Genomic DNA, 22,853 nt, shown 5'->3' with positions numbered 1-22,853 from the left:
CAGGCATGTCCAATAGGCTGGTGACATGCACTCTCAGCCAGCTGACCTCCTAACCCCTCAGCTTTGGTTTGATTCAGCTCACTGCCCTTTTCACCAGCCCTTTTCATCAGACTCTTAATTTCAGCCAGAAGCCTGTATTTGGCTCCAAGTGAATGCTGTGTGTGCTCCATTAGTTTGGAATTACTTGTCCTTTCTTGTAATGGCTTTTAGAGTACGTGTGTGAGATTGAGGGTTGGGTTGCCCCTCTTTACCGGCCTAGTGGCTGTAAAATCATTTAAATGTTAGGGAGGTGTTTGCAGAAGGATGCAGCCACTGTTTGCTTATTGTCATTTTTCAACCCTAATGAATAGATGTTTTTTAAATTGACACCTTAGATATGTGCCTATATGTGCTTTAAAATGCATTTCAAATAATGTATAATTACTGCATACTTGGGGAAATAATAAAATATTGGCCAATTGTTTGGTTCTATTATTAAAAATAAATAATGGGAATTTTTAAAAATAAGAAAAATATTAAATCAAGAATAAAAATTTAAAAAATGAGCACTTAAATGTTTTGACTAGGGTTTTAAATATAAGATCAAGTATTTTTTCAAATGGGTAAAAGCATTCAAATTTTATGTAAAACCTTTTTTTAATGTCTGAAACAGCGCTTAAATACTCTCCCGAGGATGAGGGCAGGTCACTCAATTTTCTATCTTGGTGTCAATACTGTTTTAATAACCTACCTTGAAGTGATTGTTTTAACTGCCAGGTAATCTCTATGCAATTCTCTGAACATGTCTCAGTTTTCAAATGCATCTTCATGGACTCATTTTTAGACACCCCTCTGCAATTTGAGGCCACAAAATGAACTGATTAGCATGATGATTAGTCATTAGTATGCTAATCATAAGCAATTCACATATTTTATTCATATTGTCGCAGAGTTGTTTTTCTCCTTCTGCTGGAATTGTGTACACATCCCGTTTTATGTTTATTGTAAACATGCAAGTCAGTGTGGCGACTTGCTGAGAATGTACAGTGGAAACGATGGTTTTACTTGTAGTGTTTTTAGTTTAGTGGGTTTTTTTTAAGCTGCAGTGTCTAATAAGGTCGGATGAATTCATTCATTGGACTGAGGAAATAAAAACAGGGCATCAGTGACGTGGATTGCACCTTGTGCTCAGCATCAAGAAATTTTTTTAAAATGACCACATGTATGTTGCAGAAGAAGAAGAAAAGAACATTTCAGTCCAATTTTAAAAACACCCAACATACAATTCAAATATGTATTTAAAAATCACCATTAAATATTTATAAATCCTTTGTTTTGACACCAAGCCTGTCTCCTACAGGATATTTAGAATATAAGCATGTCTTATTAGGTAATCCCTGTAATAGTTGTGCTGTCAGAAGCCTGGATGTGCAGCCTCTTCTCACCTGCTGTCTCCCTTTTCAGCAGCCTGTAACCATGATTGCTGCTGTACATTTTTTTTGGACTTGTGTAGTATAATATCAATGCAGTACCACTTGTGTCTTGATGATAGAGGGACTAGCCTATATGTATTCTACTAGGGAAGTAATGCATAACTGAATATACGCTCACTCAGTATTTCTGTGTAGAGCATAATATAATTTGATCTTCCTACCCAGGGATGATTTATTAAATTTACCTTACACCTACAAACGCTGCACAGAGATGCTTGAGACTTCATGTACACAGTTTCTTATGTTTTTAGCCACCACGTCAGAATATTCACAGTACACAGCCTCTAACGATACTGGAATTACTTCAAGGCTTGATACTCGTATTTGTCTGTGCTTCCTTAGTATAGCATTTGTTTAGCATGACCTAAATTGCTGTGAAGTGAGTGCCTCAGCAGCTCTGTCTCGCCTCTTTCTTTTTTCCTTCCCTACATCTCTCTTTCTCTCTCTGTCTCTTTGTTTGCCTTCTTTTTTTCCCTTTACTCTCTCTCTCTCTATCACACACAAATATATATATATATATATATATATATATATATATATATATATATATGTGTACATACACATATATGTACACACACACACACACACACACACACACACACACACACACACACACGAGATTTACAACCAGGCAAAACAAGCTGAGGGAACATTTTTTTGGTTGTTTAAATTTTTTTTTTTTTTTTTTTTTTTACAACAAACAGCTTTTGCCAGATTATTTACACGCGTAGTAAGTATTGTGGGATGTAAGAATTATTTATGTGGGCTGACTAATGATATTTCAGCAATACTGAGTGAAGCATCTAGCAAATTTGCAGAGCTTTTTTTTGTTTCTCTTTTCTGTGTTATTTCCCCTTATTTTACCTTCCTGGAGGGATCAACTGTGCAACGCTGTAAAAGACTAGCTTTTTCCTCCTTTGGGATTCAGACGTTGCGTTTGCCACTCATTCAAAAGAAATGCTGTTTCCACAAATCCATGGAATTAGACAGTCATGATTTAAAAGACATTCAGCCCAGCTGCAGCTTTAACATGTTTGGCATCGACCCGTCACCATGCACCGAGCAGGACGGAGACATGTACTCATGCTGATGTGTTGACAACCCTGTGTGACAGCCAGCACACGGTGTGGATTTAGTAAACATATGACCTCCATGATAACCAGTATGGGGGCACTAAATCGCTTCAAATTTTTGTACATGTGTTGCTAGGCAACAACATAATCGGCCTCCGTTTCTCCCTCCTTATATGGCTCTCTACTGGGATTGCTGTGCCTCTATCACTGAAAATGGTTAATTAACTTCTACAAAAAGTCCATTAATGGTGCAGATTAGGCTTCTGAGGGTTAAAACACACATCTAGGCTACTCAAAATTACACTCCAACATACAAATGCATGGCCAAGATTAAAAGGACCTTTGAAACGAATGATCCTAGACCCATGAGTTTGACCGTATTCTAGCAAAAACAGCTTCAGTCATTGTTTTAAATAATATGATCAAAATTGAAAAGGTTATTTGGCACACTGGACATACTGGTTTCAGTGCAGGCAGCCTAATTTCCAGACACTTACTACATATTTAAGCGATGAAATGAGAATTTACAAAAAATGTTACAATAAATAGTCTCCTTTAATAAAAAATAAGCACAGAAGAGCAGCATTGTTTGCCCACTCATAGCCTGAATTTATACTGTTTCTATGAATGGAGACATACCATACACTGAATATAGATGTAACATATTCTACATGGTAATCATTATATTGTAACTATTTGCTCATATTAGTTGTTTATATAATATAGTCTGTTGTGTGCAGCTGAATCTTATCATTTCTGCCATATGAATAAAAAAAACTGGCAGGACAGACATCACTCTTATTAATTTAATTGGCAGCATATGTTGTTATCTAACCCTTTTCCTCACTCTCAGGAGAGGCCTTAATTGGATACACTATGATGTAAGACTTTTACCATTTTCCCCAAATGTACCTTTTAACAGATCACAACAGATTTTTCTACTCTTCACTTTATGCCGATATTCTATATTAATGTACAATCTGAAAACATTGTACCTAGTGATACTTTTAACATGTTGGAAGCCTTGCCTTTTTCTCATTACCATAGATACATTTCTGAAACAATAGTCCGGTCTCAGATTGAATCATTTTATATATCTTCCCACCTGAGTTACCGATTGTCTCTATCTTCTTGCTCTTCTTGTACTTTATTTGTGCAATTAGGAGTTGTATATTAGCTCCCATAATTTTTTGCTTAGTAAGGCTCTCTGGGCATTACATAACTACAAACAATGTTGCAGAGTGATAGATGAAAAATAAAAGTTTATAGGATTAACACAAGTTGATTATAAATGGATGGCAAATCCACAATAATCAGATTCCTAAAAGCTGAATAATTATTACATTAGGAGTGTTTTTTTATTGAAGGAAAATATGCAGAGAGCATTTCATTACACACAAAATTAAACTGTCACTATGAGTGCCCTATACACTATATAGATTTAAAATCAAATATATTTGAACATCAGCATGACTTAACAACAGCATCTTGTGGAAGTCTATTACAGTATTAGAAAAAAGATGATTTGGTATGAGCAAGCGTTTGGTAACAGTGGGGAGGAAGAACTCCATTTTAACAGGAAGATTTCCACCAAAACCTTGCTCAGGCAGGGGCAGCCATCTGCCATAACCGGTTGGAGGTAATGGAAAAGAGAAGACACAAAAGAGGAGTGTGTAAAGAGACCAGAGAAAACAAAGAGGACCAAACAAACTATGGGTGAAAGAAGACAAAGGTTACTGACATGCAATTAATGGTATACATACATGTATGGAGCATGAAAAAAAAGGGGTGTGGAGAAGAAGCAAAAAATAAATCATGGGAAGTCACCCAGCAGTCTGAGCCTATAGTAGCAGTAAGCAGTGGTTTAGGGTCACATGACCAAGCCCTGAGTATTATCTTTTTTCAAAAGGAAAATTTTTAAGTCTTATATTAAAAGTAGAGATGGTGTCTGTCTCATGAACTTAAAAAAGGAGCTGGTTCCACAGGAGTGGATACTGATAGCTGAAGGCTCTGCCTCCCATTCTACTTTTAGAAACTCAGGAACTGTAAGTAAGCCTGCAGTCTGAGAGCAAAGTGCTCTATTGGTTTGATGAGGTCTTTAAGATATGATGGGGCACGATCACTCAAAACTTTGTGTGCGACTTTGTACATGCCTAAGGGAAGCATATATAACAAGTACCAGCCCTAGCACAGAACTTTGTGGCACTCTGTGCTTATATCAGATAGATACAATTCAAACCAATGCAGTGCTTTTCCACTAATTCCAGTGGTGTGTCCTTGTCTCACTAGTAAGTTGCTTCACTTAGATTTTGCAGAACAAATACAGGTCTAAGTCCAGTATCTGAGGCTATGAGGAAAATTAGTAGTAGTGCTTCATGCAGTGAAAATAATCACATTGATTCTTTCCAACAACATCTTTTGAGACATTTGGAAATAAAATGAATCAGAATCAGAATCAGAAGACTTTATTTATCCCCAAGGGGCAATTAACGAAGGTTGTGAATCGGTCTGTAATTGTCTGAAAGATCTAAACAGTATATAAGAGGCCTTAAATATGTACTGAGAAAACAGTCAGCACCTTTTGGGGGGGTACAGCTTGAAAGTTGAATTGCTGTATCATGCAGCATGTTAATTATTTGAATAGTTTGTCCTTGGTTAGTGTCTAAAGCCAACCTTGATGAAATAATTACCCCCAGCCTTATTTTTTGGTATGTAAATTATGCACTGGTGTCATATGTCTCTGTGCAAAGCTGGCTAATCACATATTTTACACCTGAGAAACCACCACTGAGAAGGAAGTGGCAGTTTCAGTGCACATAAAACATGTCTGTGTGAGGGAAAGTGTGGGGAGTGAAGGGAAACGAAAGGTCCATCATCAGCATATCCAAATAGGAAGGAGCCACGACATGGAACTCTTTAAATGGAAGCTTTGACAGAAGCCTGCAATCCTTTCTCACCACACTGCCCCTGCTAATCCCCTCCATTCAACCACATCACTATGGAAACTGTCTGGATGTCTCACCCTTGCCGCCTAACTTGTGCCATGCAGCCATGTCGGCCACTGACATGGAGGTTGTGCAGCAAAATGCTGGCTGTTCACTGTTTCCCTACACGCCACAGGTCTCTATGTGACATTACATGCTGCTAGACTCATAGTGATTTTTTTTTTTACCCAGGAAAAAAAAATGCTCAGGAAGAGACAGCAACTGCAAGTTCAAAGCAGCGCAAGAATAAACACTTCAGCCTTTAAGAGAAAGACAAAAAAAACCTTGGCTGTATGGTGTGGAGTTCAAGGTGGTTGGAGCAAATTTTCATATTCCTTGCTCCAGATACCTATTTCATTTCTTTGACTTTCCTCTGGCAAAATTGCAGGAGAATATTTGTCATGGTTTTAAAAGGTTTATCAGCTTCAAAGCTGAGGGAGCTGGTCGTCCAACCCATCAGCGAGACCACGCAATCCTTCCAGCACTGACAAGAATGGGTTAGAGCATGTGGACAAAATTTCCCTGCTAAGCCCCCAATTCAGAGCTTTTACATAAAGCTGGAAGAAGCACATTTGCATTTGCCATTGACGTCAGCTTTAATCCATCCCAAACCACTTCTCCAGCCCCCTCAACATCTTGGAGAAGAGCTTCGGTAATTGCTAATTACAGGAAAAAGATGGTTATAATCACAAGCACCAATGGTCTGGTCAGTGCCAACGCCTGTGACCTAAAATCTGCTGAAATCAGCTGTAACACAGAGCTCATAGGTAAGCACAATCTTAAACATGGGAAAGTATGGTTAAGGCTGTGCTTCTTGTTTAATTAAAGCAGCAATTCAGCTAAATCTCACATTCATGTATCCTGTGTGTTGCTGTCCTCTTAACTCTTTTTATAAAAGTGCCAAAAGCATACCCCGGACATGAATTACCTGCTTGGGTGATTTTTTTCCCCCCCTGAGCAGTCGCTGATGGTACAGCACAGCATTGCATGGTATTTAATTAGATGCCTTTCTGGCATCTTATCAGGGCTACACTGTTTTTTATGTATTCATCATTTATTAATGATATATAAAACCTACTATGTCTATGTGTAATCTGGCTATAAATTTAAATTGCCTGTTTTGTCAAACCCGATTCTCCTTTAGGAGAAACCAGCTGGCACTGATATCAAGCTTTAAGTGATATCCGTATTCTAAAAAGGTATTTAACAAGTTTTGACACTCTATGATATCTAAATACAAATCAAGTATTCCCTGTGATATATAAAGACTATAGACATACTTGGGAATACTTAATCTGTATCTTTCCTAACATTTTCATTTAAATGCTGTTTCCTTTAAATGCTTTTCATCAATTAACCTATTGTAATAAATGTACAATCTGTGATAAACAAACAAGAAAAAATGTAAAGAGATATTTTCTTTTTTTTTCATCACTTTCCCCAAATTCATTGTCTTGTGTGTAGCGCTTCAGTATATTGTGAACTACAACATGAATAAGCGATGTACTTACTAAATCATTTATAGATCATTTGCTCTTACAAGTTCACGTCTACCATTGCCATAATCTGCACTGTTTTAAAATTCATGAGGGTGTATTATGATTAAGTCATTTGTTGTTAAAACACATGTTGTGTCAGTTTTGTCACAGAGAAGAGATCATGTTGGACCTAAAACAATTGCAACAATACAGTTTCTTTGCACCCCCTCCCCCCTTACACCACCTGGTCAGTGTATTGATATTCTGAAGATTAAAGTACATCTTTGTACTTTGTACTGCTGGAGGTACTAGATGAAAGTCAGATAACACACTGATGTTTGGTCAAATCTGACTGTATATAAAAGATGGCTGCAGCCCCATCGGTAAAATGAAGCCAGAAGTTTCTGAGTTCTTTATGATCATCAGGAGGGAGCGACATGTCTGGTTGCAAAAAGATTTGCAGTTGTATCGAAGTCTATGGGTAAAGGACTTGATAGATGACCTCACCAAACACTTTCCTGATTAGTTTATGGTATCATTTGATAGTTTCAGCAACTATAACTTTATAATAAACTGGGTGCTGCTGTGCACAAAAATAGCTGCAATCAAGAAGAACTGGGCTTTCCAACATTTCTAATGTTTGTTCTTTTACGTCATTGTCTACAAATATCTTGGAAACCTATGCACCTGGCTGTGCAACCAGGCTAGTCAGCCAGCAAAATATGCCCCCTAAGTGATTCTGGAGACTCAAATTTTAGCCTGTGGCAATGATGCTGTGTGGATTGTGATTGATCAAAGAAGTTTTTTTGCAATCCCAGTGGAATTTTTTTAACAGTTATTTAATAATTTAATAATGTGCTATAAGTGACTTTTTATTTGCATAATTTGTAATCCACAATAATTAAAAGAATAGAAACAGTTTGACATAAAAAATGAACCAAACCAATACAGATTAATGAACTCTATATTCTTTCATGCAGAACTACCTTTTGATTGACTTTTATATAAGTGAGCAGTGTCTTTGATTTTCCAGTCAGATCCACCACTTGCGCCAAAGACTAACCAACCACCCACCATTGCTAACCATAAAACTAATACTAAGGCTACAATAAATGTGATCATATTTAAGGATAGGATCAAAACTAATAAAATATACTACTGACTTTATGCAACAGGGCTAGTCCCCCTCCTCTGATCATACTGTAAGGTGCATTTCTGCGCCACTTGAAACCCCCAGTGTACTGCCTGTCTCTCAGCAGAGATGTTGCCTGCCTTTATTAGGAAGTTTGACATGACAGATTACTTTAAAGCTTTGTGCACAAATCCCAGACTTGTTAGATTCATCACCACTCAGCTTACACAGAGGGAGAGCCACAACCTGCCAGTCTTGCTCGTGTGCTTTGGCTGATAGTTTTGTCTAACTTATTTCCTCCCTGATTTCCCATGTCTCCCCAAGGCACGGTAAACTGAACAAAGTAAACCACATTTTATTCAAAGAGACCAGTTGCACACTGAAAAATGGATTTTAATTTGCCCAGTGAATTTGTGTGATGAGTGTTTTAGGACATGGGAGGTATATATTTCATTAGTGGCTTTTCCACTGGGGCTGTTGGAGAGTTTCAGGGGCTTTGGACACACATAGGCATTTATTTCCTTTTTACTTTAAAACACCTACTAGTTACGGCTTTGTATTTCTTTGCAGCAGACTACCTGATATTTCACGTTCCTTTGCAGGTTTTTGAACACTGTGTTCCTATTTTTTGTCTGATGATGCAACATATTTTTGTGGTACTAGAACTTTGCACACAGGTACTCATTCATTAACAGTAACAGGTACAAAAGAGGTAACAGAGAAACATGCAAATTCACAGAAAAGCTGAGCTAACTTCTTGATTTCTAGTTGATTTTCATTCTTTTATATAATGGTTTAAGTTTAAATGAGGTTATTTAACCTTTTGCACAGAGCTGGTATAAAGACGATGCGTCATAATTTGCTTTATCAGAGAAGCTGTGGAGATGTGTTAATATACTGCTGTCACTTTCACAGATGACATGCATGAGGACGCGTATGTGTGTGTGTGTGCATGCTTTTTGTGTGTACTGCCAGAAATGTATGTAGAAATGATTGTAGCGGTGTCTGCACAAAATGATGCAGCAACTCAAATGTATCCATCTCCTAAAATGGGAGAAACGCATGAGCAAGAGATGAAGTCACTTAATTTAGTTGTTGGCAATGGCATCAGAAAACATTGACCTTTCGTTGGTTCCTTGAGGCCATTAAATGAGTCACATGACAGCTGGATATTTACAGTGCCTCTCGTCACTGGCCTTGTCAAATCACAGCACACTTCACTGAAGCCTAGGAGGCCCTAGGCTGGACTTCAGCTATGCAGACAGACATAGGTGTTTTTTACCCTTCTTTTAGCTCAAGCTCACGGCAATTCCATGAAACACAAAAGAACACAAGAGCGCGAGGGTATGTGTGTGTTTGTGAGTTTGTTTGAGTGTTGCTGCTAAAAAACAGGAAGGAGAGAGTGAGACATACATACAAAAGCACAGACAGTCTGCAAGACCAATGAATTTCAGGCCAATTTATCTTATGAATGAGCCTCTGGAGGGCATTCATTCCCAGACAGTTCCATGAATTGTACAACAAATAAAACTGTACTTCTGGACCCATATCTCACACGAGACAAACTGAGAGTCTTTTTTTTTTCTGTAACTGTTTCATTTGAACCAAGAAATAAACAGATCAAATCTATAATGTTTCAATGCTGTGATGAATTTCAGTCCTTTTTAAAAAAAATTGCTAATATTAACATCTGTGTAAAGCTTCTGTGCTTTAGCCTTGTCTCAGTCTTGGACAAAGAGGCATGTATATACATGCCTCATGTAGCAGCCTGACATGCTTGCAACCAAGGCTTAGCTACACAGTTGTCAGTTTTGCCTCCAATGCCAGTGTAAGGAGCTGTAAAACCAAGAATTTTTATGTCCTCTTCTAGCAAAAGTAATGTCCAAATGTCCAGAAAAAGGAAAGAAAAGGAAAGGAAAGAAAAAGTAAAACTGCTGATTTGACAGGTGCTATTGTCTGTTACATCCCTGCATAGTGATGTAGTGAAGTGGAGCCATAGCTCAGGTAGAGTGGTTTACTACCTGTCTACAAAATGCAGGGTTGGCAGGTTGATCCCTGGCACATCCATGTGTTAAAGTGTCTCAGGCAAGGCATTGAATCACTGGTTGGTCCCAATCACAGCTCCACCACCACTACTGTAGAGGATTGTGTATGTGAATGGGTGAATATGTGAATGGGTGAATAAGAAAATAGATAGTGTTATGATGGTTTAGATAGATAGATCTAGATAGATAGATAGAGATAATAGATAGATAGATAGATAGATTCATAAATGTAAGAATCAAAGAGCCACCACATGCCCAAGTTATACTGAAACATCCTGTTGTACCTAAAAACATTCCTTTAGTTTGTGATTTTTACCTCCTCAGAACAGAAACCTTTCATAGATTTGCACTACACAAATATATATTTTTGTTTTTAATCACACCCAGCCTGTTAATGCTGCCTAGTAGTCAAGCAGGCCTGTAAAATAAAAAATAAATAAATAAAAAAAGTAAAAACATTTCTTGTCCTGCAGTCTGGTAATTCAAAACCGTACAATGGAAAAGAATATACTGATTATAAATCTCCATTATGGGATTTTTGTATTCTCTTTTTCACATAGCAGCAATGATAACAAGTGAGACTGCAGCATGTGTTGTACTTTACACAGTAAACAAAGCAAAGGGATGCAGGCTGTAAAAATGTGTGACTCCTTACAATTTGGTTACACTTTTTAAAATGTTATTTCATTGGATCTGGGTTTAAATATCAAATAAAAGAAGTTGTAACATTATAGATACAATATGTATGCAATGAAATCACTCTAACCATCAGCTGGTTTTAAATAGTGTAATAAATGTTACATGCGGCAATTATGATGTTTACAATTATTCCATTGAAAAGCAAAACATTTATAATATTGTTTTTTGCTATTTAGGTCTTTTCATCCACATTCGCCAGCATTTCACTGCATATCTATGGTGCTCGAGCTGACAGTCTAAAAGCAGGGTGATAACAACTTGGAATAGTAGAAATTGTGACCCGCTTTGCCTCAATACATTCTCATTGGAGCTAACTTTTAGATTTAATAATGCCGAGGTTACACCGCTGTTCATTTTACTTAGAAATGTTTGAAACATTGTCAGAAACCCTGAGGGCCCTTGGATTCCATTTCAGAGAGCAGCTATTTGAGGCGAAGGGTAGAAGGCAGTGACACTGACAAATCCAAAATGGGTGTGTGTGTCTGCACACAGTGAGCATTTCTACAAAGACAGGCAACTCGTTTGATTTGCTACATTTATAAAGGCTCATAGATAAGTTTTGCTGGATTCATTTATTGTATTTACACCACACATTTAGCCCTTGTGTTTTAACCCAGAATTACAATCAGACAGTTAATGTGTTGCAAGGAATTTGACTTTGTATTCGGTATTTTCTGTTTGTTGAAGCCCGCTCTTGTTATTTGGAGTTCAACAGCATAAAAAGTGGTAAACTCTAGTCATTTATACAAATCAAAGGAAAGGTAGCTGTATTTAAGCAAAGGTATTTACTGCATATAAAATTTAACAGATAAAAACTTTACTTTGCATTATTAATATTTCACTCGACAGATCTGCCATTTATTTATTTATTTTTCCACCATTGCCAGAGTGGAGCTTGTTCGATGATTTATTTCGAGACAAAATTCTGAAAACACATTTTGTCCTTTCCTTGAAGGGAACTTCATGTGCCATATATCTCAGATGAAATCTTTTCTGGGTGCCTCCTACATTATAGAGGTTAGGAGGGGAAGCGCGGGGTATGAAGGGTGGTAGGAGGCGCCGTGGTGGTCCAGTGGACTGGAAAACACTGCCCCCTGGCAGAAAGTTAGTGTGTGGCTGTATCTGTGGTGGAGCTAATATGGCCACTGGTTCATTAGAGCGCTGATGTAAGGAACACTGCGTGACACCAAGTGGCTAAGCGCAAAGACTTTCAGAAAGGAACCACTGAATGCAGTGAAGCAAAGTGAAGACTTCCCCCTCTCTTGCATCAACCAAAGAGAAATCCCTCCATTTGGGTTCAAATGAGAAACTGATGAGAAATTGAGCTGCTTCTTAAACACTGGGCAGGACAGACAGAAATGCTTTCATACAGAAAAAAGAAGACTGTGTATCTCATTCACTCACATGCAAAGCATCCCCTTTCTACCACAACAGGAGCTGCTGACAGGTTGGTCATCAATGAAAGGAGGCAGAGAGAGAGAGAGGGGGGAAAAAATAGACACAGAGAGGAAGGCAGGAAATAATAGAGAGAAAGAAAGAGATGCTGACAGGCTCAGCTCCCCTCCTCCTCTTGACAATCTGGGAGGTGAGGACACACAGACAAGAAGGAGAGAGCACAGGACCCATGCTTCAAGCTCAGCTGCACGTCAACCCAATCATTATGTCGAATGACTATTTAAACTCACATGAAGTATGCTATGTATAGTAGTAACTCCAGCTGATTCAGAACTGCCAGCGCAAGATGTCACACCATGTCCACTTCAACATATTGCACACTTGAAATCTTCAATGTTTTTCTGCTGTAAGAGATTTTGGTTGAGTCTCAAATAAGCCAGTGAGATGACTATTATTATGTTAAGTAGGATTCACAAGTGCACTGTGCATGTTTGAATCTTTAAAACATGTCTTAAACCTGCTTAAATACAAATATAAATGGAGTGGAAGCATTGCATTCCACTCTTAATCCACAGACATGAAACACAATCATTTGGAATTAGCTAATTTGCATGAATGAATGGTTCTCGTGCAAAAATGGTGACTGTTTACCCTAATTGTGACACGGCGCATGTATATGCAGTTTTGCTGTCTTCATGTATGCAAATAGAAGGCAAGGAATAGAAAAATAATATAGTCGCTCTGAGGACAAAATGTGGTGGCAGGGAGGCAGAGAGGAAGGTGGTGGTGGGGGGAAATAGCCCCGCTCATCTCCTCTCATTTTCTGCCCGCTACTACCCAGCAGAGTTTCTATGGCAACCCCTCAAAAAGCGGTGTGCGGTGAATTGTGGATTTGAGATGCGCTGTCTGATTGCGCTGTGTGGAGGAGATGGCTGGCTCTTTCGTCAGTCTTCCTCTGTAAGAGGAAATTGGTGGAGAGCTCCAATGAAACAGCACTCCATATGCTTTCTTTGATGTGCGTGCCAGTCTTTGGTCCTAGAGCGTGTGTGTGTGTGTGGGTGTGCGCGTGCGTGCACGCTCAAGGAAGCTTTACATTAGAAGCTAGTGCCCCCTGCAGAGCTGCTCGTCACTCTTGGCACCCACCAGGCTGCACTCAGCTTTCCAAATGAATCTGTCTGGCTGACCATGTAGACTCATCAGTATGCTTTGGGTTTCAGCTGATTGACTCGATGCCACTGATGACGGTTCATTTCTGTTCTGAGTTCCAACAGCAGCGTACGACACAGTGCACGGCGTCTTGATTATGAAATTTTGACGTACACACACAGAATGTGTTTTGCCACATGCCTCCTCCCAAACCTCCACACCTCCTCCCCACCCACCCTGCCTTTCTTAATAAATAAAAGCTCAAACTTTTCCGTGTGGCTGGCTTTCACTGATGTTAGGAGAGCTGTGTCTTTATCCATGTTAAGAGTGGGACATGTATGCTGTGCGGTGTGAGCTCTCTCTCTCCCTCTCTCCATCTGAGTATCTGTATGATGCTTGTAAGCTGTGCCAGTCTCCATTAGCATCCCATTATAAACCAGCATGATCACTCGTCACTTAGAATGCCTGCCACAGCGTGCTCTGTGTATGTGTGTGTGAGAGAGTGTGAGAGAGAGCTTGTTGTGAGGGCACGTGTGTGAACGTGTGTAAATCACACAGTCAAGTGATTGAGATGGCCTTGTTTCAAAAGAACACAGGGGGAAAAAGCTTCCAAAGACTCGCGCAGCAAACAATTCAATTTAAATGTGTCTGAAAGTGTCTGGTTTGTTTGACCCAGATTTCTCACCTACCCCTCTATTGATAAATTGGATATCTGGAGGCAGCCTTGTGCTACAATTTAAATTAGTTGATATGTAGTGAACAGCACCCTCTGCTGACTTAATCTGTAAGCTAAAAATTGGTTAGTGCTTACAGCTGAGCATCTTGAAGAACTCATCAGAAATTATGCCTTAAAGCATAATATAATGAGCAATAAAGCAGCAAATGAATGTTTTACTCTTCCATAAATAACAAAGTCAGTGAGTATTTTCTTATCAGAGAGGTAAGGGAAACCTGCTTGTTTCTGATTGTAATGCGGTCAAACAAAAATGTGCACACATAAATCATAACTGGCTAAATTCTACTTCAAACAATGGCCTATACGATGCATAGTAAATGCAGGCATATTGCAGGTGGTCAGATAAGGGGAGGTTGTGATTAATATTGAAAATTTGCTTCAGACAGAATCCAACAGATAGTCTTTTTTCACTTTAGTGTGTTTGGAGATAATGCTTAAATATTCAGAGCTGTCAAAATAATGTTCTGTACCTTTAACCCAACACAGCAGGCGTGAATGCAATTTTGTTTCTGGCGCTTACATCGCTGAAAATGTGGCATTTAATTTGACAATGTAGTATCAAAGTCTTTTTCTAGGCACAATGATCCTTTTATTCTGGCTAATCCACGCAGGACACTGTCAACAGTTTAACTGGGGATTTTTTTTTTCAAGAAAGTAGTTCCAGTTGAGCCTTTTTACATTAATGTCAGACACAGAGAGAGAGAGATTAAAGGGAAACAGGGACACCGTTTCTGGAAAGAGACGTGGTCACTGAAGTTTTTAATGTCATCTTCAGTCTTGTGAACATCAGAAACAAGATCCCAGTAACTTTGATTGTATTTGGATGGAGGCAGAAACCCAAAGACATCCAGAAATGATAGAATTCTCTTTTCTTCACAGGGAAAATACAGCCTTTAATTTTTCCTTCTAACATTAAAACTTCTCCTTATCATCAGCATAAAAGGTTGTTCATCTTAACCACTGGTACAACCAATGATTGCTATCCTTTTGGGGACTCCAGGTCCAACTTCATAGTGTTGCACAATAGAATAGCTTCCTAGAAATTGGTGCTTTAAATAATGCATCTATTTCCCGTTACTTTTAAAACTACAACAACTCAAAATGTCAACTGTTGAAACACAAAAGGGCTCTCTATGGTCAGGACTTTAAGAAACACAAGAACACCCCTTTGACCTTGGTCTTCTCTGACTTCTTAGAACTACCTTCTTTCTCTTCTTGTTACCTCCTTGGTCTTCTGATTGTAGATGTTTCCCAGCTTGGCTTTCCTCCATGCATACCCCCTAACCTCCATGCACACACGCACACACATGCACACATATATATTCTGTGGTCCAGGTCTAGAGGAATGTTGAGTGTCCCTACAGCCACCCCCCCTCAGGAGATTAGGCTTCACCACACTTGCCCCCCTCACTTCATTCCATTCCAAAGTGTGCCCCCTAAGAGCTGCCACATTTTTATCTGAGCCCGGTGATTGTGACAGATTTGCCAAATGACACACATACACAAACACACACATTTATGGACACACACGGGGACACAAACAGAGGGGAGGTTGCTCTGCCCAGGGAGGGACCAGAGAGCGCTGGGCTCCAGCTATAAAACCCTCGGAGGATGAGGCCAGAGTCCTGCCCTGAACTGGACAGTACTTCCTTCCTTTGTGCCAGGACGCTGTCAGGACAGGCAGCAGGAGAGCCTCCGACATGAACGACATCTACAAGGCAGCGGTATGTCCCCACTCAAAACATATACAGCTGAAAGAGTGCAATTGACTTCCTCTGGCAAAGTTATTTGATTTGTTGGGTGCTCACCAGAACACTGTGAGAACTAATCTAGTGTGGGAGTGATGTTTTTATGGATCTAAAACCATTATCCTTAACATTTCTTAATAGTGCTAAATGTGATCAGTAGTTAAAAGTGAAAGAGTGAAATTTCCCCATTTAAAGCTGCAGCACTTTTATGTTTATTTGTTGCATGAAAAAATGCCACCCATCATTTTTTAAGCCTTTTTTAAGCTCACATTACTAAAATAGTTGTGAAATACCTATGTTGCCTTCATTACTGCTATATCGTCTCAGGGGAGCCTTAACACCAACTATGTCTCTAGATTTTCTCCTACTTCAGCCCTATCAGAACTGATAAGAGCCACTCATAAGGTCACTGACAGGACATGTCCCTGGACCACAATCTGCTGCTTCATTCATGACTTCAAATGGAACGGTCTCACTTCACGTGGCTAATTTTGGCCAGTTGCTCAGATGCTTCTGTTTCTGTGGTTCTCTGGTGCCAGAGAAGAGCTTCAGGTTTAGATAAACCGCCCCATGGCTGAATTCCAGCATTATCTGTGAGCCTGAGAGCTGTGTGGCTATTTATCCACCTTTGCACAGATAGTCCTCTGGCTCTCCTATCCGCTCACAGTCCAACGGGGAGATAATAAAAACACACTGGAATGTATATTACATCTGTTTCAGGTTTTTTTTTTCTTTTACAGTATCATCAGCAGTGGAATTTAAATGTGAAAGTCTGTATACTGTATGAATGTGGTTAATTTACAGTGGACAACAGTCAATAACTCTTACATAAGCAGCTGTCTCCCTCTTTCATTCTTGGTAGCTTTTCCAGGATTACTGTTCCATTGTTGGGACAGATCCACAGCTATGCTAATTTAGAGCACTGTGTATTGTGTCCTTTATCTGTCGTTCCTGAGCCTCTCTTCTGACTGTTTATTTTTAACTCCTCCTCTTACCAGCTCTCATGTATGATATGTAGGTGCTGTGTAATGTCAGGGATGTCCCGGACCTTTGTTAACTGAAAAGTTATCAAAACAAACAGAAATAATCTAGTCTAGATTTCCAGATATCTTAACCTAGATACATTTGGAGCTTTGGAAAAACCAATCAAACCCATAATTATTTTGTTACAGAGAAATTCCAGAATATATCCCAGAAAGCTGATGTTTTCTCTCTCAACTCTTTCTTTTTGGCAGGTTGAGCAGCTGACAGATGAACAGAAAAATGGTGCGTGAAATGATTTTCAACTGAAGGCGTGAAGGCTTTGAGCATGCCATCGAGTCACTTTAAAAGATGATTTAGTTATAGTTGTTGGTAGAAAAAATCTATACCTCAACAGGACTGCAACCATTAGTTGCACCAACACTTAAGACAAATAGCCTTTTGTGCTGATGCCCAGGAATTAATCTTAACCCTGTCCTAAACCAGATGTGCTTCAGTAGATATTTCTGTGTGTGTGCTGCTTTGTTGCTGCAGAGTTTAAGGCCGCCTTTGACATCTTCGTACAGGATGCAGAGGACGGCTGCATCAGCACCAAAGAGCTGGGGAAGGTAATGAGGATGTTAGGTCAGAACCCCACACCGGAGGAGCTGCAGGAGATGATTGACGAGGTGGATGAAGATGGTAAATCGAAACCGCTACTGGGCTATGGAAAAGAAAAAAAAAAGAGCAAAATAATTGGTTGTGTTTGACTCTCATTCCCACAGGTCAGCTGGCAAGTGCATCACAAGCATGTTATGCAGACAAGCATCGTTTGAGCGCCCTGACCTTAAATGCTAGTCAGGGATCTTAAATACAACTCGATGTGTCAGGTTGAATTAAAGGGAAATGTGTGTCAGATGTTGCACTTGTCATCTTGGATTTTCCATGTGATTTAATGATGAAATATGAAAACAGCATCTTGGTTTTATTTGATAATCGAGTTCTGTATAGTTAGACCACACACACACTTTAATTTACAGGTATGCTTGTTATAAATATAATAAATAAGACAATTATAGGCTTCAAATCATATACATTTGTAACATCAATTGAGATGCTATAACATCACTGCAATGATCCATTGGTGAACAGACTGTACTTTTGAGCTGATCATCTGGTGGTTAGATAATATAAAATCCCAGTTTAAGGATGTGATGAAGTGTGTTGTGTGTGCAGGGAGTGGCACGGTGGACTTTGATGAGTTCTTAGTCATGATGGTGAGATGCATGAAGGACGACAGCAAAGGGAAGTCAGAAGAAGAACTGGCAGAGCTGTTTCGGATGTTTGACAAGTAAGTTTCATATTTAAACCTGTAGCTACTTTATCCTGCACTCAGAGCGGTTTATTAGCAAAATCTCACCACAAAAGAAATACTGCGCTACATGCTTACTGACAGAATCGGGGGGAAAAAAATATCTATGGCAAGAGGATGCTATCATTGGAGCATTTCCACAGTCTATTGAACAAATTGCTCTTCTTCATCGTGTGGTTCCAGCAAAGTATGCTTCCCATGTGCAATTATGAGTACTGACAAAATGCCAAGTAGCTCTGCAGAGTACAGCATGTAGTTTGCTCCATAATCCTTTTTGACAGCTCCGAATATTTTAAACACCCACTCGATGTAAGCCAGACACCTCGTCTGAGCATCAAAGAACAAACTTGCTGTGCTTTTTTCCCCCTTTCTCACCGTGGTGGTTCCCAGACACTTAAATTCTAGATATGATCAGTCACACATCAAATACAAGCTTGCTTCTTCCCCCACTGCCAGCTGTAAAGCTTAATTAAAGTTTGTTATGTATGACCGACATTTCACACCTTTGATTCTGCAGAAACACGGATGGTTATATTGACTTGGATGAGCTGAAAATGATGCTGGAGTCCACGGGAGAGGCCATTACAGAGGACGACATCGAGGAACTGATGAAGGATGGGGACAAAAATAACGACGGCAAAATTGACTACGACGGTGAGGAGTTTGGACCAGTTCTAGGTCCGATACTTTCTATAATCTTTGTTTACTTTTTAAGACACGTTCACAATGAGACATTTGCTTGATAAAGACACATTCTGGTTTCGTAGTAGTTTGTCTGAAGCTCAGCTGTTTGTAACACTGACTTCTTTTTTGCAGAGTTCTTGGAGTTCATGAAAGGAGTGGAGTAAGCCTGGAAACGACAGGGTGATGTTTTTGTATTTCTTTGCAACTCCTCTGCCATCTTGTGAAGCTGGAAGCCAAATTGGATGTAGTTGATAAAAAACAATTGGATGACTTTGTAAGATTAGGTCAAATATCATCTTTCAAACTTTCTGTATTTTTCTATCATGTCTCTTGCATTGTTGTAAATGCAGTTGTAACAACTTTTGGTGCCCATGTATACCGATTTTTTTGTAAATGTATCCAAATTACTTATGTCTTTGGGGTTTTTTTTTTTTTTTTTTTTTTTTACAGAGGCCAGATACCACCCTCCTTTTGGCTGTTTGAAATATGAATGCTATGTTTGTCTCCAGCTAAATTCTTTATCTTGAAAGTGCCCCATTGAGCTTACAAATCATTTTACTAAGAGGCTACTGTTTACTTGGGCAGAAAATGTGCAAAAAAGCAAAACATATCTCTGAGTAAACACAGTTTTATAGCAATCTCTGCTAGACCAATCGTATTATTAGAATAATGTGCTGGATACAGCTCATTTCATGGATACATTTCTGGATGTGGAAAATGTCTTCGGGACTTTTTATTCCCCTATATTGCCCCTGGAACATCTGCAAGGTCGGCTTGAAATTTGCACTCATATAATAAACAAGATGTATTTGTCAGTACGGTCAATTTGTCAGTTTCTCTCTTATAAATTCATTCAGTCTTATCTGTACTCACTTTAAGGACATGGTCTATATACTTCAGTCAGTGCTTTTGCTGTTTGTTGAGTGTTTCTAGCGTGCAAGACAGAGTTACACCGGTTATACTGGGGGACAAAGCACTGTTATTTATGCCATTTTGCATAAATGTACTCCAGATTTTACAGGCTGATCACATGCTTGCCTCTTTGGCCTGCTCTGCTTTTCACAGATGAACAAGCAAAAACAAGGAAAGGAGGCCTGAAATGTTATTGTTGTCTTACCAAGATAACAGTAGATTTTGTATGAGACTGTCTATCATAAATTTTGACTTATCTGTGACTTTTTTACTCCATGGTGGCTCGTGCCTCTGGTATGCAAACTATTCACATGGTCGCTTTGGAGGTATCTAGTTACACAGACTATTAGGACAGGAGCTATTTATGTCTAATCATGTTAGTGCCCATGTTAGGGGATGTGCATTGACAGACACTAGTTGACAATCAAATGTCTGTGACCATAAAAAGCATGCTGTTAGACGACAAAGAGATAACAGATCTTTTTAAAATCCAGCTTGATTTCTTGAAATATCTGAAATAATAACGCCCAGAGATTAATTTTACATAACAAAGGATCCACCCCCCCCACCCCTTGGAAAAATATTTATGTTAGTAATTTTCAATTTCAGCTTCAGCCAGGTTCAGTGGATCTCACCAAGCGTTCCTTAAAAATGGCCATTATCTAGCTTTGTAAAGCATCCAGTCCACAAAAGCAGGACACAGTCTTAGTAGCACAGGAGTCATGTAGTTATCACTGTGGCCACTTGATGTCAGCAGGAAAACACATTCTTATCTTTTTGCTTGGCTCAGATACAGCAAGCTAAAGATGAGAGATTTCATGGCACAGCAACAGCCTTTCCAAAGTAAGATACTGGTTGACCGTTGATGGAAACCACAGACCGGTATGTTCGGTTATAAAATAGGGTTAGCATCCAGAGTGAACTGCTTCGTGTTTTTAATGGTTGAAATTGTAATGTAAAAAATAAAAACAGTATTAAAATAGCGGTAGGTTACTACAAGATCTGAAAGAAAATTGTGTTTTGATACCAACTGATAAGTAAAATGTTCATTTAATCTATGTCCAAAATCAATATGTTGCATTTTTATTTGTTTTTTGCCTATGAAAGAGACCTTTTCTATAATTTGGATTTTGGAAATGGGATGAAGTGCATTTTGTGTGAGCGTGTGACGTCAGTGGCCTGATTGATGACAGCATCCAAAGGCCCTCCTACCTCCCTCTGTCTCTTTCTGCTTCCCTGGGGGTCCTGTTAACTCCATTCTGCCCCCCATGGTCGTGTGATACTTATCGGATTATAAACCCTAACCAACAGCAAACCGCAACTGCCCTTCTAGATCAGTGTCAACAGCCTGACAAAGACAGCACACCACATTTACAGAATAATCTGCAGCTTTGTACATTCCTGCTGCACTGCCCAAAAAACTACTGCATTAAAACTAAAGCGATGATCTCAAGTGAAAAGATGTCACGTTAAAATTTGGGGTGCTAGTTTTTGATCACACTGATTAGGCTTCTCTGCTGCCTGAGCATTTCGTATCGTTTAAACTGACATTTGCAGCGTGGAAAAGATGAGTAGTGCACTCTTCGGCATCAATGGGAGGCTGGGCAGCAGCAGAGCAGTGTATGAATGAATCTGGGGTGTGGTGCACTGTAGCAGTAAGTTGGGTGGAGAAGAGAAGCACTTACGTAAGACAGGCCTGATGATGACTCATGCCTGCTTTTATTAACACACACTGCAGTTATGAACCACCTTTGTTATTGTCGCCACATAAGCCATCTCTGTTTCCTCATTGGTGAGATATCGACACACCTGTAAGAACGACTATTGAATGTGACTGAGACGGAGGATTTGCATAGGTAATAGTAAGCTTAGTTTATTATATAACTGACTTCATTCATTCATAGAAAACAAAGTGGGTTTGTTCCATTGCCTGAGAGTGAGTCAGACAGTCAGATACAAAGCTTCATATAGTGAATTCTCAGGGAAACACGCTGCTTTGCTGTTTTACTGATTCATAAAAACAGTTCTTCAAACCATTAGATCAGATAAGAGTAATGCATCATCAGGAAAATGCCCTAAAATGGCATTACCAAGCTATACCAACTTAGCTCTCCGTAATTAATAGATGTACAAACTGTCCGGAAGAGCGAGAAATACCCCAGACACAGTTAACGTGCCGTCTTCCTGACACCCACACATGTAGACCTCATTTAAAGCCAACAGGCGTTCGGGTTTAGGATTCCTGTTTTTCTTGCTTGTCTACATCACGTGGCCTTGGAAGCTGTCCAGTGGCAAATATTAAAGATTAATCTCTGGAAATTTCTGTTATTCACCATTCACAATAGTAGAAAATACATGAATATAAGCTCCCAGATTCTCTGACCCATTTCCAGCCGTTGTTCCTTTTTAGGTCATGTGACAGTGACTTTTTGTTTGTTTGTTTTGGCTGTGTAAAATGACGTATTCATTGTAAATGATTACATAAATACAATAAATACATAGATATAGAGTTTTAAATGAATGCCTGTATGAGAGCGAATGCTAGGTTGTTTTTGTTGCCATAAATACACAATGAGGAAGTGGAACACTTTAGACAAAGAGAGAGTGGAGGATGGAAGGACTGCAAATCAAACTGGAACAGACGGAATATTGTATCATGACGCTCCATCCCACTTCTGGTGCTGAGAACACTAAAGTACTGTTTCTGGACTGCCTTGCCATAATGGCCCATAGAACAGCGAGACTACAAGACACAGAATTCTCAGATTCCACAATAACTATTCATGGAATCAAATGAATAACAGCTATTGTTTTGTTTTAATGCACCACTGGAGGGTTTATCTATTTTTACTACTTGGAACCATGTAGTTATGCATGTAAAATGAAGAATACACACTGCACACTTAAGTTATAGAGCTGAATAACAATACTGAGATTCTCCAAGTCCTGCAATAAAATGTTAGCCTACATTACTTGAATTATTGCTTATTTATTAGTGTTTTAAAGCTCAATTTAAT

At 39.2% G+C, this 22,853-nt stretch overlaps 1 protein-coding gene across 1 annotated transcript; it reads left to right on the top strand.

Annotated features, from left to right (window-relative positions):
• The first annotated feature begins 15,755 nt into the window (after positions 1–15,755).
• Positions 15,756–19,749, top strand: tnnc1a (troponin C type 1a (slow)). The gene is made up of 6 exons (XM_031753833.2): positions 15,756–15,884; positions 17,144–17,174; positions 17,424–17,570; positions 18,105–18,219; positions 18,758–18,894; positions 19,057–19,749. The coding sequence occupies exons 1-6, from the start codon at positions 15,861–15,863 to the stop codon at positions 19,086–19,088; spliced, it is 486 nt and encodes a 161-aa protein (XP_031609693.1). The 5' UTR covers positions 15,756–15,860; the 3' UTR covers positions 19,089–19,749.
• Positions 19,750–22,853: the final 3,104 nt, after the last annotated feature.

This window comes from Oreochromis aureus, linkage group 20, assembly GCF_013358895.1.
Source record: "Oreochromis aureus strain Israel breed Guangdong linkage group 20, ZZ_aureus, whole genome shotgun sequence".
Lineage (NCBI taxonomy): Eukaryota > Metazoa > Chordata > Actinopteri > Cichliformes > Cichlidae > Oreochromis > Oreochromis aureus.
Note: the sequence above shows the minus strand (reverse complement) of the source record. Positions and strands in the feature narration are given on the sequence as shown.